Below are 18,429 nucleotides of genomic sequence, written 5' to 3'. Positions count from 1 at the left end.
CTCAATATGTTGCCGCACCGTACGTGGGCTAGTTTATGAAGATTACTGTAATAGTTTAATCTACACTTGACTTAACAGAGCAACAGGATCACCTTTATTCTAGCTGAAAACATGTGGAGAACTCGCAAAGCATGATGGGTCACATCTCTCAATGTCCTCACTTATCTCTTAAAGCTATACATACATTACATCTCCCCCACTTTTTGTTTTCTTTTTCTTAGCAACAGCTTAAGTATTAGTATCCTTAAACATTACTCATTGGTCTTTAGCCATGTCATCAAACAAAAAACAAAACTACTTTCCTTAATTTTTCTCACTAGACAATATAAACTCAAAAACGTTGTAGCTATACTCTCCTGAACATTCCTGAACATTCCCTTCTTCCTTCCACTTTTTTTTCACAAATCTAATCTGTCTACTGGTTTGTTGTCTCTCTGGGAGTTGTTGTTGTGTTCAGTGTAGATTCAGGCTGCTGTCCTTTTGAACCAGAGTTTGAGTTTGTCAAGCTGACGGAGGGATGAGTTGCATGTGGCGACGGTTACGCCTCAGAGTTGCCCCTGATGTGTTTCAGTAGTGAATGATCGAGGAGTTGTACTCTGGCCTGTGACCACAGCAGGTGGACTCTTGATGATCTAACTGACTGATCTCAGCATTGGTAGTGTTTTAGCTCCATGGTGACGAGTAAAGTAGAAGATTGCTTTTGCTTTTCCATGAAATCTTTTCTCTTTACATCCTCTAAATTTGGCCACTGAGGCTGAAGATTTGTCTGCAGCATTGGGAGTAGAGATGCGCGGTTGGCGGTTATAGCCGCGGACTCCGTGGATAAACCGCGGATCGGGCGGATGACGTTACGAAAAAATAATATTTTAATTAAATTCGGGCGGGTGGCGGGCTGCTGTACTGTTTTTATAGGTATAGCTGGCGCACCAACGAAAAAGCCTAGGACTGACTTCACAGAATGGGAGGAGGAATCGGATACACTAATTCTGGATGAAGTGTACAGAAGTATCCTCTACAAACTTCCGTAAAGACGGATCAGCAGAGGAAAATCTACTTCCTTTTGGGAGAAATAAGGCAGTCATTCCCACGACTACATCACCTTTCCAAGAGAATTCTATGCATTTCAGGAACAAGTGCTGCGAGCGAGCGCTCCTTCAGTGCAGCAGGGCGCAGTGGCTATGCAGGCGCTCCCGTCTGAATCCTGACACTGTCATACATGCACTTAGCCTGGTCAGACTTTATGTTCGCTCAAAGAGGGATGGCAAATCTGTTTTTCTAATTTAATTTCTAATTGTGGGGGTGACTGAACCTACAAGGCTTAGGCACGATATGACGTTTTTATTAAAAAAAATTTCAACTGTTTGCCAAAGCATGCGACTATAGCCTATGCCTACATTAAGATTTATGTTAATATTTTTTTACTGCCTGTTGTTTCTTTTGGCATATAAAATAGGTATTGTCTGATAGAGATATCAATAAAGGTTCATCTGTGTCGCAGAACTGATGTTGTTTTCGATTTCTACAAGCTCAATAACATCCACAGCAAAAAATAAAGAATAGTCAAAAAACTGTGCCCATTAATTAGATGTGCAAGGCAAGCAGGTACGTTTTTGGGGTTGCTATGGACAACTACAAATGTAAACATTATTAGGCTATAATGTAAATGACTTATTATTCTATCTATTTACTAAAAAATAAAGTGAAATAGGCATTTAGTAGTAGGCTAAATAGCAGCATGTTGAAATTATGTGTCAATGCGTTAATTTCTATTAGGCTACAATAAAAAAAAGTTGTACAGTACAGTGCGTTTAATTTAGGCTATTTATTTACTTTTGTCCCTGTGCGCCGATTGGAGACGAAGTTCACTGCTGATATTCTGAGAGCTCGGGTGCTTCTCATTTCTTATTTGTGCATCCTCGTTTCCTTTCCTTGCTTTCTTTCCTCGTGTTTCCACCCCACCGGGATACGAGGGAAGGACGCAAGGAAAAGACTGAAGGACCGAGGAATCGAATCAAGTGAAAAGACACGTCCTCGTATCTTTAGCGTCACTTCAAAGCGTCGTCAATTAATGACTTGCACGTTTGGATTAACTGCATGTCTACATTAAAGTCATTCTCTATTATATAATGATTAATAAAGAAACATTCATTTAATAATAAAAGGAATAAGCCATTCAAATAAAGAGCACAATCAGCAGATGGCGGGCGGGTGCGGTTTTAAAAATTGGTCAAATGTTACTGCGGATGGATGGCGGACGGATGATGAATTTTGTCATGCGGTTGCGGATGAAATAATAACCCATCCGCGCATCTCTAATTGGGAGTGTTGTTTTATTCTTCTGCCCATAAGAAGTTCAGCTGGGCTTACACCAGTGGAGATGCTGTAGCTCATCAGAGCCAGAAGAGGATCTTTGTGTTGCAATATTTTCTTTGTGATCTGGACTCCTCTCTCTGCATGTCCGTTTCCTTGAGCGTGGTGTGGACTACACGTTATGTGTACAAAATCAAATACTTTTGCAAATTTGTGGGACTCCGCACTTACAAATTGATGAGCATTATCTGAAACTACTTCGTCGAGGCATCCAAACCAGGCAAATAGTGCTTTGAGTTTAACACTACTTCAGAACTGGTGATTGCCATGTGGAGGATCTCAAGACATTGAGCAAAATAATGCGACACAATAAGATAAGTGTGCTTGTTATGCTCTAGCTCTAGATCAGCAGGACATGTTAATCTTATTTGCAGTGACGGAGGGAAAGTAATACAAGACAATCTAAAGTCATTTAAGAAAAGGAGCTTAATGTGTTCCTTTTTAAGGAGAGTAATGTGAAAGTAGTTCATTTGTCAATTATTTTTGCGTTTAAAAGAGTAAGGTTTATTTAAAACACTGCTTATTCACAGTGTAGTTGCACTGGGAACGTGTCATCACTGGTCCTCGTTACTGATCTGAGTGCGCCACCTACTGGACTGATTCAGCATTTTTATTCTGCAAAGTGTTCTGCAGGAGTGAGTGATGCGGCACAATTTCACAGTCAAGATGTGTTTTTAATTGTGTTTTATTTCGCATTTTAAAATAAAAATATAATTTAAAAAAACAGTTACTCAAGGCAGCTCATGGCCACCACGGTGTGGATCACCAGTACTGTAGTGGTTGCCTTCAATTGCTTTAAGTAATTTAATTTAATAAGTTCACTACAGCCTGTGGCAAGCAAATAAACAATTAGTTTATGTTGTCAAATTTAATTGACCGAGCTGGGAAGAATCGCATCATTTTAACACACACACACACACATATATATATATATATATATATATAGTGTGTGTGTGTATATGTATATATATAAGCTGAATTATAATAGGTGGCGCAGTAGGTAGGGCTGTGGCCTCACAGCAAGAAGGTCGCTGGTTCAAACCTCGGCTCAGTTGGTGTTTCTGTGTGGAGTTTGCATGTTCTCCCCGTGTTGGCGTGGGTTTCCTCCGGGTGCTCCGGTTTCCCCCACAGTTCAAACACATGCGGTACAGGTGAATTGGGTAGGCTAAATTGTCCGTAGTTTATGAGTGTGTGTGTGTGGATGTTTCCCAGAGATGGGTTGCGGCTGGAAGGGCATCCGCTGCGTAAAAACGTGCTGGATAAGTTGGCGGTTCATTCCACTGTGGCGACTCCGGATTAATCAAGGGACTAAGCTGACAAGGAAATGAATGAATTATAATAATCTTAAATTATCATTTTTTTCATTAGCCACACGTTATTCTGTCTGTGCGGTAGGTTAATTATGATAATAATATAATAATAATAATAATAAAATAACTAATAAATAGACTAATTAATGATAATAAAGCATAAGTATTAAAAAAGCTAATTTATTAAAACACGTGATTCTCCTCAGCTCTTCGCTGATGCGGCTTTAGGTTGGAGATACTAATATATTCTTACTAATAAGATACTAAATAATATTCTTTATATAAATATTTGATATTGTCCACACAATTTAAATACCCTTTTTTCAGTTCAATAGTCACCTAAATGATGTTTAATATGTTTATAATATCACTGTAATGTCAGGACAGATCCACACACCGCCGCTAGATGGCGCCATTAACTCGGTTCGCTCTCTTGAGTCCAGATTATAATTTTCTCTGTGGTTTAGTGACTCTTTATTCCACTCGATAAATAAACAAGTCAGGCAACAGTTTAAACTGTCAAAATATGAAGTATAGTGGATTGGGGCTGTGACGCGGGCCCATTTATTAAACACGTCTCTTATAAAAATGTAGATGTGCACTTGTCATGGCCAGAAGCAGCTTCACAGTAAATAATTCAGCCATTCATTTTATTACAAGAATTAGAAGAAGTTATTTTATTAAACATTTATGTTAAATAAGTTTTATCTAACAATTCCAGCCAGCTTTAGTGAATTTGTAATGTAAAATGCAGAACTTTCAGGTGTTACATGTAAAAATGCCTAAATGCATGCAGGACCATTCACATATTGCTCATCTCCAGCTATTGACAGCAGAGATTTGCACTCGCGATATCTTCACTGCTCTATTCACTTAACCTATCTAATGTAATGTTCAGACCATCACTGTGCCTCTCGCCATCTGCATTTTCCAGATTATCGTTCGCTTGCGGGTATCCGGGTGTCTCTATGCATTTGCATGAGACTCCCGGAACTTTCGAGAGACTTGGGATGTCTGCATCTGTATAGATGTATGTGAAGAGGGGGGATGACGTAGAGTGTCTGAAGAGCGAGGAGGGATCCGGTGGTGAGGGGTGAGAAGGGTAAAGCAATAACCAGCGTAAGTTAAGAGGAACAGAAGCACGAATAATGGAAAGTTGGCTATATTCACACATTCACATGTTCTTCTTAATTATATAAACTCAACAAAGCATTCTTAGCTAACTTTAAATGGGTAAATCACATTGTCAGCTGATGACTATCACTACACCGCTCTTCTCAGTCAACACAGTGCTGATGTTGTTTTACAGTCATTATTGCATGTTATATTAGACCCAATATTCAAAGCACCATGGTAAACAGTGCAGGGAGCAGGTAAAGATGTCACTGAACGAATGTGTGAGTAGTAGGGATGCTCAAAATAATCGATTAACCGTTAACCGAAAGGGTGCGTTTGTAACCGATTAATGCTGTCAGTTAAACGATTAAAATTATTATTTTATATATTTGTAGTTTGGCTGCATAAGGGGCCGATTGAATGCGCCTTTGCGTTAAGAGGGGCATCTTTTGCACACGGCTCATCCCAGAGCAGCAGTTTGTGTTGTCAAGACAACTACAGAGAACTTTTAAGAGCTTGGTTTCCGCTTCTTCCAATGGGGGAAACCAAAATGCATCCCGCCACGGCTACATTACCCATTCAAAACATTCAGTTATTGTTGTTGTTGTTTTTAATAGCGGATTATAATCGCATCAAAATGTATTAAAAGGTAAGTGGATTATAACAGCGCAAGCTTTTCTGTAACCGTATAGTGTCTGTTTAATCCTTTGGGGTTACGTGCTGACTGACTGACAGGTGCGCGATGCGTGAGGCCAGCAAACACGCAGAAGCTTTCAGTTAAGATGAACACAGTTTCTATAGTTCTACTTTATTTATAGATAAAGTATGACTCTGCATATAATCACTCTATGTTGCTGGAGTTTATAGCCGTTTCGCTTTACTTCAGGACGCATTAATGCCGCTCTGAAGGTCTAATCGCTGTTTTAAGTTATCCAGAGCTGTATGAATGTACAAATCTTGAATATCATAATATTATTAAATATTACAATTTTATCAACATATACAGCAACACTTTTGCACAATCAATACCCAGCTGATTCAGTCGCTTTATAAGAGGACCGGCCGCGCCTCTTCTCTTCTTTTTTCCTTGTCAACATAAAGGCAGTGAGGTGCGCCTTTTCGGCCCTCTGATGCCATTTCGGCTGATGTTGACCTGGATCTGCATCATAAACACAACAAATAGGCTTTACCTTTTATTTTACAGCATATAAAGCATGTACGCAGATTAATGCAATATCATATTTAAACAACAAACCGCTTTACAAAAAGTCAACATATGCTCGCGTGTTGTTGTCTTTTCATCACGCAGCGCGCACTTGAACCGCGAGGGAGAGAGAGGAAACCATATAGCAAGACATAATCTCTAAAATAATGATTTCTATTAAAAATGTAAAAGGTTTTGTGATTATAATAATAACAGCGGGGCATTAAATAAATGCATATTTTTCGTGGAGCGGGCGATTTGAGGAAGTCTGCGATTTTTATTTGACGGAAGAAAAAAACATATGATTGGGAAAAAAAACAGCCTATGCCGGTTATTAAAAATAATCAGTCAGTGTTTTCCATTTGTAATATAAATTAATTATTTAAGTGTAAATAATTTAGGGCAGTCCTATTTATTTTATTTCGATTATTCTGCTCTCCTGTGCTAAACACTGCAGGTGTGTGAAGATGCTCTGTTGTTCTGTTCTGTTATTAATATGCTAGCATATAAAATAAATCAGTATTTTAAAATGCAATATTTAATGTGTCAGACACAAAATAGACACGTCAATTTGATTATTATAAAATGAATAGTAATCTGACCAGTTAACCGTTAATAACTGATTAATGAGCGGCGGTTGTCGGTTAGCAAAATTAACTGAAATGAGCATCCCTATAGTGAGTATAAAACTAACTGTACCCCATTCACCTCATAACACCAGTAACTCAATAACCCTACAGAGCATTTCAGTGTGCTCATGTCATTGCCCATCAACATTTCCTGCTGCTTATAAACCCATTTCATAACTGTAACAAGAGGTATATTCAATAATAAATTAACATTAAAACAGATATCATAACATCATTTATCAATATGAGGCTCTATTTGGCTTCTTGTAAGCTGTAGAAATCAAACATGTAAAACAGGAATACACTGGGACCACTGTGCATCCCTCAAAATGCTCTATAGTTTAGTTTTAACGGATGATGTGGAGAAAAGTCTCCATCATTTGAGCGTTCGGGATTTCTCACCAACGTACTTCTTCCTCCTGTAGGCAAGAGACATATTGAAATGCAAGTACGCTTCCATTCACAGCCATGTAATTCTCAGCTGCTCTTTTATCAGCGCTGAGGATTCAGAAACGCCGCTCACACACAGCACAGTCTGCTTTCACCTTATTCTTCTGTGCCGTCTCCACGCTCTGTTTATTTTCATTCTTTAATGATCACTGAAAGCTGATTCCTTTATATTGTAGAAATGTGCAGAGCGCAGCTGTCCTGTGATCAGTGTTGGGGAGAAACTAGTTGCATGTAACGGCGTTACATAATTTCATTACAAAATAAAAGTAACGGTAATGCGTTAGGTACTGAGAGGAAATGTGTAATTAAATTACAGTTACTCATGAAAACGTTCAGGATTACAAACGGGGCTACATCTGAATATGCTGAATAATATTGGTCTGCTGCTCTGCCTGTGTTTGATATGCAAAGCCATTTCATCACATTAACAGTGTTGCTACAAGTACTGATGCTACTAGCTTAACTACATTTCTCAGTAGCGTGGCTATTTTAAAAAGCTATTTTATTAGTGAAGTAGCGCAGTAGCGTCCACACAAGCTACATTTACCGATTGCGGATCAAAAAGTGACAGCACCGTCATTCACAGAGCTGTCAGGCCGATGTTTTCGGTGGTCAACAACAAATGTTTTGGTGCGTTACTGCCACCTCTCGCTCTGGTCGATGTCGCTGAACAATTAGGCTAACACGAGAAATTAGCTTGATGGCAAGATGACTGAAGGAGAGGCGGTCTATATAGATATATATATATCTATATCTAGTTTACTGTAGTAAAGGCTGAAGTATACTATGGTAATTACTATTAGTTCATGATAGTTTCTAATGATACTACATTATGTAGAGTAATTTATTAATAAAGTGTTGGAGAGGAAAGGAAACTGCTCGGCTCTAGTTATAATTGTGTTCAGCAAACAATCCTCAGGGCCCGGTTTTTCAAAAGGTTTAATCCGGATTTAGTAATCCTGTTTTTGCAATCTGTGATCACGTAATACAGCTTACTTTTTGAGCCAGTTTTTCAAAGCAACATTGGATTGGATCATTCTGATCCAGATAGGAACTTTTCAGGATCACTAAATCTGGATAAACAGTGCTCAAACAGGATAGGACATCACAATGTAGAACTGTAGATATGTAAAGAGTAGAATAGCCAGCGTGGGGTCAATATACCTTTATTTTAAATGAAAACTAAGAAAATGTAATAATTATCAAAATAATAATAAATAAGAAAAACCCCACCCCATCCTCTTCCAGCAGTCCGCTCATCTGAGACCTACAACACTGTACAGTGAGGATATTTATAATACGTTTCAAATATAGATGTAAATAAAAAAAGACTTAATGTCAAAAACTCCACAATAAGGTCAGACTTCCTCATCTGATGTGGAGAGAGCAGCTTGTCTGAGCGCAGCCTTTAAGAGGCAGATCTCAGGTCATTGGTCTTGGTTTGCTGCAGTTTGGTCAGAGTCAGTGGTTCCTCTACCAGATGAAGCTGTGCTTCTGCCCTTTCAGTCTCTTTTTGCAATTGTTGAAAGAGATTTCTAAAATCTGTGATTGCCATTCTTTGCATTTTTTTTGTTGTTATTCTGTAATCATTGCATGCATCACTAATAAATATTCTAAACACAAAAATATTTTCCATTGTGATGAATATATATATCAGTTAGTGACAATAAAATTGATTGTTTTTGGTCAGTTTTGACAGCTGTTGGGGGATTATTTTATGAGGCCAAACTCTTTCTACTTTGCTGTAGGCCTATACTGAAAGGCTGAATACGTTAAAGCCTATAATCACTATAGCCTGACAGATGAACAAATAAAATTAAAACTTTATGAATCTATAGTATATCTCGTAAGATACTGCATGATCCAAATATAGTATTATTTAATACATTTTTTAAGTTTTCATTACATTTTGGGCATGAAATCCACGCTAAATCCACCCTTCTGATGGGATCAGTTTAATCCAGGTTTTTTGGATCAAAGTGATCCAGATCCTACAAAAAAGGTCTGAAAAACCCAAAGTAAAGCTTTGATCTGGATCAAAACCAAGATTAGATTACGTGATCTAATCCGATTATGTAATCCGTTTTTTCTTTTGAAAAACCCATTTTCAAGATTTGATCCAATCCCTTATCCAAAATCCTAGTGGATTACTTTTGAAAAACCGGGCCCTGGTCACAACAAATGAAGAGACATGAACTTCTTTCCAAAGTGTTTTGATATTTAGTCTAGAAATAACATAACAAATAACATGAGGATAAATTAGTACAGTTGAATGGGCACATGTACACAAAATAATCCGTCTCTGCTTAATTAGGTATAATAAAGCATACAGGCTTATCCTAAATAACAAGTGAAGCCCCAAATAATATAAATCATACAAATAAAGATGACCAGTTAGCAGCAACATGTATATAATGAATCCAAGTGCGTTAATAAATAACTAATTTGCCAAACATCACCACAAATGCAATAATATTGATTAATAGTGCAGTATAAAAGACTTTAACATTTATAGTGGCTAATGAGGCATTTAGCTGTCTCTATATAGCTTAATAATCACTCGATCGGACATGAAGCATCAAGCATTGCATGTCTGGGCATGCCCATACAGATGTAAATGTATACTAATACACTTTAACGAAGCTAAAAACATTCAGAAATAAAGAGAAAACTTACTTTATGGTCATGCACTAACACTTGGAAAACTTAAAACACCAAAACAACTTCAGGAGTGACAGGATTAACCTTCAGCTGCACAGCAGTCGATCTCTGACTGAATAATGAAAGCAGCAGAAAAGTGAAACTATAACTGTAACGCCTCCTACTGGAAGCATCAGGAAATGCACTCTGAGTTTTCAGAATACAAGTCTGTTAATAAAAGTCTAGCTTTCCTTGGAGCCTTTTCTACATAAAGAGTTGTAAATATATACATAATATAATCAAACCTGTCAACCCTCCCGATTTACTCGTGTTTCTCCCGTATTTTCAGTCTTTCTCTGAAGGTTGGCAAATAAACATTAAAGAGTCGATCCTCCCTATACACAACCCATACCGCCAAACCACTAGAGGCCGCCCCTCACTCTTAAATATGAGTCTGTTCTGTGCTTTCGCTTTGTTTATGCACGAAACACTTGGAAATAAATATAAAAACGGTGCAATTACCTTTTCGTTTTCCCTAATTATGGTGGGCATATCCCTTATTTTCACATCCTAATGTTGACAGGTATGAATATAATGCTCATTTCTAAATATTTCTCTTCACTATAAATGACTATAGTATTGTAAATGTGCAACGCCTAGTTTTATTAGTGTTTGCTGTTGTTTTCTATACTTTGTGTTTAATACAGCACATTATTGACAGTAAATAACTGGACTGAGCAGTTCTGCCTCATCTGTTTCATTGCCTGTTTTATTGATCACTCAGATGAGATTGATTTGGATTTAAGTTGCTTCGATTTAAAAAAGAAAAGTGCAAAAAGAGCTTAGATGTTTTTTCCTTGGAAATGCCACAGAAATCCCCTGCACCGCTGACTTACGTTTAGATTTAGTCACAACAGTAAAAAATGTGTCCTAATTGCCATGAGATTATCAGTAGACTGTTGGCTTAGGGTCAGTGTAAGTTGACATGTACTTCTAGTCAGTTAAATGTCTGTTGATGGAGCAGCATCAGCAGATATTAAGCAGACAGTCTACCAATACTCATATTGCGACTTCCTGATGCCTCCTATAAGTCGCTCGAGAGGCAGTGAGGGTCCCTTTAATTTGTGACGCGCTGGTGGCTTTAGACAGACACACCGAGCCCAAGATGTTATATGGAAAACTTTAAATAAACTTGAAGCATGACAAACAATACAGCAATTTGTGTGTTGAATACCTGTTTTAATAGCTTATTATTGCGTTGGTGTGATGGTTGTTGCGTGTGCCATTGCGATGCCGTTTGCGATGCCTGTTTTGCGTGGCTGTTTGCCAATACGGCTACCCCACTCTCCTTCTCTCCTCCTAACACCTGTGTGATGGTGCACGCGCTTTATATGTTCTAGCAGGTGCCAGTTATGCCCACATGACCAAAACATAAAACGTCACTGTGAAACCCAAAACTAATCAGTATAAAAACAAACATTATAATTAAATGAAAAGTAATATGGCTCCTATAACTCAAATGCAGCATCAAAATAAAGTGTTGCCAGTTTTATTTGGGATAAGGTCTGGTTTTGTGGCGGCTGTGCTTTAATGAAAATAGTCTTTGTTCAGGTGATGAGAGATGTTGAAACTCTGACAGTAAACAGAGCTGCTGTAAGCTCACTCCTGCTCTCATTATAAACACTTCAAAATGACTGAGTTGAAAATATCCAGTAGAAACTTAATCAAGTGATCAGATGTAATCAGTTACTTTACTTTTATAAAGCAATGGAAACGATACACCAGTCATTACATTTTAAATAGGGTCATGTGTCATTTGTAATCTATTACATTTCCAAAGTGAGCTCCCCAACACTGCCTGTAATAGATGTGCTTGTGTTTCCACATCTCCACCTCTGCCTCATCAAGATCTAGTGGATTTCAGCCATTTCTGTTCTTTCATCAGTGAAATCAAGTTTCTGAAGCAGTGAGAAGATGATGAGCGGCTCTGAACGCAGATGCCCTGTTTAATCTGGAGATGCAGAGAGGATCTGGCCAGTGTTTCAGTATCGTCTCCTTCATAGGTAAGTGTTCTGCTTTTTCACTAATGCAAACACCACAAGCTCATGGGGTGGAACCACAGCTCTCCACCTGAGCTTGAAACTGCAGTTTGCTCCCAATGAGAGGTATAGACTAACATACGACTCAGGCCCCGTTTACACTAGTGCGTATTAGTTTTAAAACGGCGTTTTAGAATGAAAACGATCCGCGTCCACACTCGCGTTTTACCCAGCGTTTCTGAACTGCTCTCCGTCCACACCAAAACGCTGAAAACGCACATCACGTGACCACACACACACACTTTGGCAATCGCTGGAGCCCATCTACCCAGATGAGAGCTCTGCTAGTCGGACTTCTCATCAAGCATCTCCCGCTGGATCTAATCTCACTATATTTATTAAACGTGATATTTCATTCATCTTGTTGTCTTTATCTAACGACATATTCCCTGACTTTGGTCACTGGAATCTATTACTTGTTCTCAGGTAACGTGTTTTGGCTGAGCGCAAAGATAAGTTAATGATTAATGTAAGCACGTAGCCTACATTCTGTATATTGACTGATCGCTTGCCTTTATTTCCTATAATGTATAAACTTATTGTATGTTATACTTTTATAATGGCCATTATCGATTATTAAAACTGATATTCAGCAAAAGAGAGGCTGTGTTTCGTATTTTCACTGAAATTGAAAGGAGGCAGTTGTTATCGGCTCCGTTTTGTTATAAATATGCACACAGTGAAGATGACGCTCATGCAGCACAACGCCTCAACATGTCTGCTGTCTGTTAAGTTGTTAATATTAAAATAAAAATAGGCAGTTCCTCATATCAAGTTTACATTTTATTGTTGAGAAAGTGAAACAACGTAGCCAAGGTGATGTGAATGAAGTTATAAAGTACACTGTTCCCTGTGAAGATTGACGCGTGTCCTCGGTATGTTTTCCATATCAAACTGAGAAGAAGAGATGCAGCCTTGATCAAACTTGCGAAGTCTGAACTTACACGGAGAAGATTCAGGACTGAACTGTGTGTTAGGCTACTTAATATTGAGGAAAAGCCCCAATCAGAGAGGCGAATGTCTGCAGCCCCGCCTCCGTTTTCAGATATCTCCGTCTTTCCCCATCCACACTGAGACGGAGCTGCAGCGTTTTAGAATGAAAACGCCCTCACCAGCGTTTTCGAAACGCTCCGTTTTCGGCGCTCGAGAACTCCGGCGTAGTGTGGACGGATGGCGTAACCGTAGCAAAACTTATGCGTTTTCAAACTAAAACGCATTAGTGTAAACGGGGCCTCAGTCTACAGCTTTAAACCTGCATCTGTAAGTCTGTTAGGAGAATTACTCAAACTGCACAGCAGATCCCGGAGGAAAGGAAACCGCATGATAAATAAAAACAACAGACAGAAGCAGTGCTCATGCCAGGGTATATTGAGTCCAGCTATTTACAGCTAAATGTTTAAAGCTCAGCCTTCCCATTCAGCAAACGCCGTCAATTCAGTTCAAGCTTATTTGTATAGTCAAAATCAGAAGGTAAGGTTATTAGTGACCATAACTTTAATGGTTAAGCTGCTGTAGTGAGATTGAGCTGTGCTGTTTCGCTTGCTCCGCCAGAGGGCGCCAGAGTTCGTGTGTTGTTCACTGCAGTCTTGATGATGTGAGGTCTGATGCCGAGTTTGAGAATAATAAATGCACAATTTCTATTTCTCTTCTCCACAGTTAGGCACAGCAGCTCTGTGAGCTCAGTGTTTCACAGTTAAGATATCAGGAATGTCCAACCCTAATCAAACACACCTGAAGCAGGCGATCAAGCTCTTACTAGATGTACTAGAAACTTCCTGGCAGGTGTGTTGAAGTAAGTTGGAGCTAAACTCTTCCGGACACCGGCCCTCCAGGACCCAGTTTGGACACCCCTGGTTTATATCAACCCACCGGCTCATTTTGCTTTACTGTGACTGTAAAGGAAGCAACAGTTCAGTGGGTCAATGCAAAATAACCAGAACAAGCTTAATTCTTGATTCTGTGATTGTACTCAAACACAAGGGCATAACGAGACTGAAGGACATGCAAATCAGTTAATGACATATTCTTAATAATTGACAGATTATTTACATTATGGGACGTTTTTGTTTAAGTTGTTCACATTTTAAGACTTTTTATCTAAAAGCTGATGTCACACACATGCTGTCTGAGGCTCAATATCCCAAAACCAGTCAGAACGCAGAGAGAACCTCATAACTGCAGGGTGACGATGTATATAAGTGGACAGTAGTGTGAGCAGCACAGAGTATGCATGCGTCTAGATGGGTGATGTACAATATGTGGACTGTTTCAACTGTACAAATAAGAAATAAAAACATGAATATAAAAGTATTCACAGATAAGTGGCTTGTTATGATACGCGATGACCACACTTTACAATCAGCTTTCATTAATGAATGTACTTGCTAACCTGAACTGATAGTGTGAACAGCACTTGAACAGCATTTATTGATCATAGTTCAGCATTCGGCTCATGCTTGTTAACAGTAGGGGAGTGCGGGGCACAAAGTTACGCCCCATTCACACGGGGCTTCAGCGTCAACGCTTTACTGAAGTTGGGGCTGACCCGATCCTCATAGCAGCCTCAGTAGGCCACAGTCTGAGCTGGAGTATTTGCATACAGCGATCTGATTGGCTGACGCTTCCATTGGTGGTTAAAAAGTTGAGCAAGTCCCAACTTCTGCAGCGAGCAACACCTCTGAAGCAGACAGATTCTTGGAGTGCACGCCTCAATGTCTCGCTCCCCCCTTTAACAGGTGCTGGGTGGGGGGCGCCCCACAGTTTGAAAACCCCTGTTCTAGGCTAAAAGATGAAACCATTTTGCAAATGTGAAACAGTGGCTGCTAGCCAGATCTGAGGAAAACAGGACACAGCATGTTGGGTGCTTTCACATCTGTAGTTCGCTTCTTTTGGTCCGCACCAAGCACAATAATGATGCATTGTTGGATCTTCTGCCGTCTTTGGGTCGTTTTCACACCACACTGCTGGCTTTAGTCTGAACCAGTTGAAACAAACCAAATCAGACAAAATCCACATCTCTTATTGGCCAGATGTTGTTGAACATATTTCCTAAACTGCTTATTGATTGGTCAGAATTTACGTGCAGGAAAATGCCAATGAACTCCCGCAGGTAAACAAAACCAGCAGACACAACATGTAGCTTTTTACCATGAAGGGACGACAGCGCTGGCTGATTGTAAGCCTGCTTTATACATTTTGAGAATGAAGCGCGGCCGCAGCTGGAAAACAGTGTTTAATGCATCACTCGACACTTCAGGAGGAGACATGAATTCAGTTAAACTGTGACGTGCTCATCTTGCGGAAATATTACCAACGATCCATCAGCTAATGTTTTCCCCTCTCTCTCTCTCCCTCTCTCTCTCTCTCTCTCTCTCTCTCTCTGTTGGTAAAGCGCTGTCAACAAATATTCTTCCTCCATATCCCATAATGCACAGCGCATCGGCCTACGGCAGCTGGATTAGTCCAAAACTTTTTGCGGTTGGACCTGTTTTAGTGCGGATCATATTCTCACCACAAACGAACCGCTCCAGGGTTCATTTGCAAGCGCACCGAGACCACCTCTTCAAGCAGGTCTCGGTACGCTTATTTGGTCCGCTTTTGGTGCGCACTCGAGTAAGATTGCTGCATTCTCACCTGCCCAAACCAACCGCACCAACAGGGGAAACAAACTCTAGTGCAAATCAATCCAACTAAATAAGACAGGTGTGAACGCACCCTTAATTAAGCCACACACTGTTACTAAACCAACACAATTACTGATGAACTTTGAGTGTAATGTTGAGAACTTTTTATATAAAAATGTGTTTTAATAGAAAATATTTGTTTTAAAATAAAGTCTTGCTAATGATGCAAATAAATGCATTGTATAATAATGGATGATGCAAATAGATTGAAATGTGTGTATCCAGTAGATAAATCAATAAACACTGCGCTATATACAAAACAAATGAGCCAATTACTGAGGAAATAAGGCTGATATGTAAAGTCAGTTGAAGTTAAATTAAGAGTGTGAAATCTGCCTTTATAAGCATGTTACAGCTCACAGATGTAGATCACATGATGACAGATCAGCTTCATACTCTACATGGAATATACACATTTCTACATCAAAGAGATAAAGAAAAATACTAAATGAACAATACTAAACAATTGTGCAATATAGTTGATCAAAAGTGCCTTTCAGACAGAGCTTCAGCCGCCTTTGACTGCATTTGTTCTCTTTTAAAGGAAGATATTTACAGTACAGATACGTATGAACAGCCTGATCTCTTGAGAAAACGTTAGTATTTTACGTTTTGGCAGTTTAACGTTAAGCCTCCTTTCCACTGCACACGACAAACGACAAGCGACAGACAGGAAGTCATTCATTTCCAATGGAGAGCAGTCCGTGAGCTGCGTGGAGTTCCCATCATCTCCGTATGCGGAAAATTCAGATCTGAATTGAGTTGCGGATCCGTTGAAATATTTGAACTCCTGCGACAAGACCGTATGCGACCTGCCGACCGGATATGATGTATTACGACAACACAAGGGGGCGTATTCTGACAGTCATGTCCAAATGTCATGTGCAGTGGAAAGGCGGCTTTAGATGCTAATTCATACGAATTCGTACTGTTCAGTCGTACGAAATTGAACTATTTTAAAAAGGAGGCGTGGCACCTAACCCCACCCCTAAACCCAACCGTCATTGGGGGATGAGCAAATCGTACTAAAATGTACGAATTAGATCGTACGAATTAGCCACTAAATGAAAAAGTTACGAATTGCCGTGAGATTGTGTTGGTATGAAGCTTATATTTACATTAGACAAGCACAATTTTATTATTTATTTACATTTTTATTTAATTATTTATTCATTAATTGTTCTGTCGTTTATTTTCAGTGTAAAACTGTTACTGATGTTTAAATGCCAAAAAGGGTTTTCAGCAAAGGGAAATGGGCTATTGTGTGTTATTTGTGCTGTGTTAGTTGCTTACTGAGCAGCAATAGACAAATATAAGAAGTGTTCATGTGATTTACTAAACTAGCAGTGTTTGGAAATTAATTAATGCATAATAATCGTGACAACCGTGATTATTCCGCAGTTACAATTAAAATCTATAATCGTTGCATTCCTAGTGTGTGTTATTGATAAAAAAAAACTAAATGTTTCTCTGACCCCATTACTATGTTCATTATTCGCCCAAAACCTGAAAGCGTTACTGTGTGCCCCGCTCTGCCCTGGTCAACATGCAGGACCAGCGAGCGACTGTATATCCATTAACCATCAAGAGCAGACACTCATTAATGTAATGTTCATTGTCTGTTCAGGCTAGTGAATACATTAGATAATATTAACCAATATAACCTGAGTGTAGAGTGTGACCAGCTCAATGAGGATAGTGTAAGAAGACAGGTGGAGACTGATGTTGGACATGGCCTGGCTGATATCACCGTCTTTATTTATCCTTATATTCAGAAAGTGAAGCTTATAAAGTGCAGTGCTGATGGAGGACTGAGCCAGATGTTTACTTTGGTTTATGTGTTGTTAACGCTGTGAATAACCGTGGAGAGCACCGTAACACTTACTGATGCTTTATTATTGATGTAAAGTGATGAACACAGCTGTAGTAGAGCTCACTTTAGTGACACACACACTCACACACACACACACACACACACACACGCTCATCATGAGTTTTATATTACAGATGAAGCACTGCTGAACACAACACGGGGTGAAATGATCAATAACTCTATTAAACTGACTGGACGGGAGAATGTGCGCTGCTCTGTCACCTGAATAAACACCTGTAACGTGTGTATGAGCTCACTTTTCCCGCTTTAGCTCATCCTCTAAGCCATCATCAATAATAAACACACGTGATTAGTTCAGCTTAGGGTTAGGGGCTCCAGATCTGTTCACGGATAAAAGCAAAGGAGAAAACATATATATAGCTCGAGTCTCCGCGGGAAACGGATTGACTCACCTTTTGATGTTTTCACGCGGACTGCCTATGCACGGCGGGAGCGCGCGCGGGGGGGCGAGCATTGAGTTTTCCAGCACGCGCTGCGCGCTTCAGGTTCATCAGCAGCTCCGCGCGTACAGACACACACTGATAGAAGGGCACGCAGAGCCACACACGCACATACAGTATAGACACTTACACAGACACGCACACACACACAGACGTGCCCGATGGCCGGAGCGCAGCCGGGAGTTCACGCGCTCCAGCTCAGACGCGCAACCGTGCCCGAGCGCCTCAGCACCGGGGAGAAGTTCATGAAGTGGGATGATGTGAGTAAAATAACCCATTCAGCTTTAGACGATGAAGATGCAGGTGTGTGTGTGTGTGTGTGCGTGTGTGTGTGTGTGTGTGTGTGTGTGTGTGTCAGGTCTACAGGTCCAGCAGTGTTCAGACTGCAGTGGGCTGAATATAGAGATATGACGGATGGACATATTTAATGTTGTGAGTCTCCTGTGCTGTTGTGTGTTCAGTAAACACAGCTAGCTCTCTCTTTACACAGACATCAGCCATGTTCTGCTAGTGAAGGTGTAGTTCATCTGCTTTCTAGATATGTAGATTAACACTTGTATGATCACAGTTTTCCTCCAAATGCCGCAGGTAAAG

The 18,429-nt window shown here is 39.8% G+C and overlaps 1 protein-coding gene and 1 long non-coding RNA gene across 18 annotated transcripts in view; one reads left to right on the top strand and one right to left on the bottom strand.

The window, feature by feature from the left end:
• The window catches only part of LOC147839524 (uncharacterized), a 29,186-nt gene extending 19,325 nt beyond the window's left edge, over positions 1-9,861 (bottom strand). Inside the window, exons 1-2 of the long non-coding RNA XR_015519145.1 lie at positions 9,756-9,861; positions 5,826-5,955 (exon numbers count right to left, since the gene is read on the bottom strand). This is a non-coding gene — a long non-coding RNA (uncharacterized LOC147839524). The remainder of the gene's footprint in view (positions 1-5,825; positions 5,956-9,755) is intronic.
• Positions 1-18,429, top strand: part of plcb1l (phospholipase C beta 1-like) — a 151,016-nt gene that overhangs the window by 38,542 nt on the left and 94,045 nt on the right. For 11 of the 17 annotated variants that reach the window (XR_015518877.1, XR_015518874.1, XR_015518878.1 and 8 more), the window contains exon 1: positions 17,844-18,095. Coding sequence is in view for 3 of the 17 variants with exons in the window: in XM_087298661.1 (XP_087154787.1) it covers positions 17,997-18,095 (99 nt within the window). In the remaining 14 variants the exon portion in view is untranslated. Of the gene's footprint in view, positions 1-10,197; positions 10,303-11,664; positions 11,783-17,843; positions 18,096-18,429 lie in introns of those variants that run through there. The other 6 variants (XR_015518883.1, XR_015518884.1, XM_087298663.1 and 3 more) reach the window with 2 other exon arrangements.

The sequence above is a fragment of the Danio rerio genome, chromosome 20 (genome assembly GCF_052040795.2).
Source record: "Danio rerio strain M-AB ecotype USA chromosome 20, GRCz13ab, whole genome shotgun sequence".
NCBI lineage: Eukaryota > Metazoa > Chordata > Actinopteri > Cypriniformes > Danionidae > Danio > Danio rerio.
The sequence above is the reverse complement of the archived record's forward strand: the minus strand, read 5'-3'. Positions and strand labels throughout refer to the sequence as shown.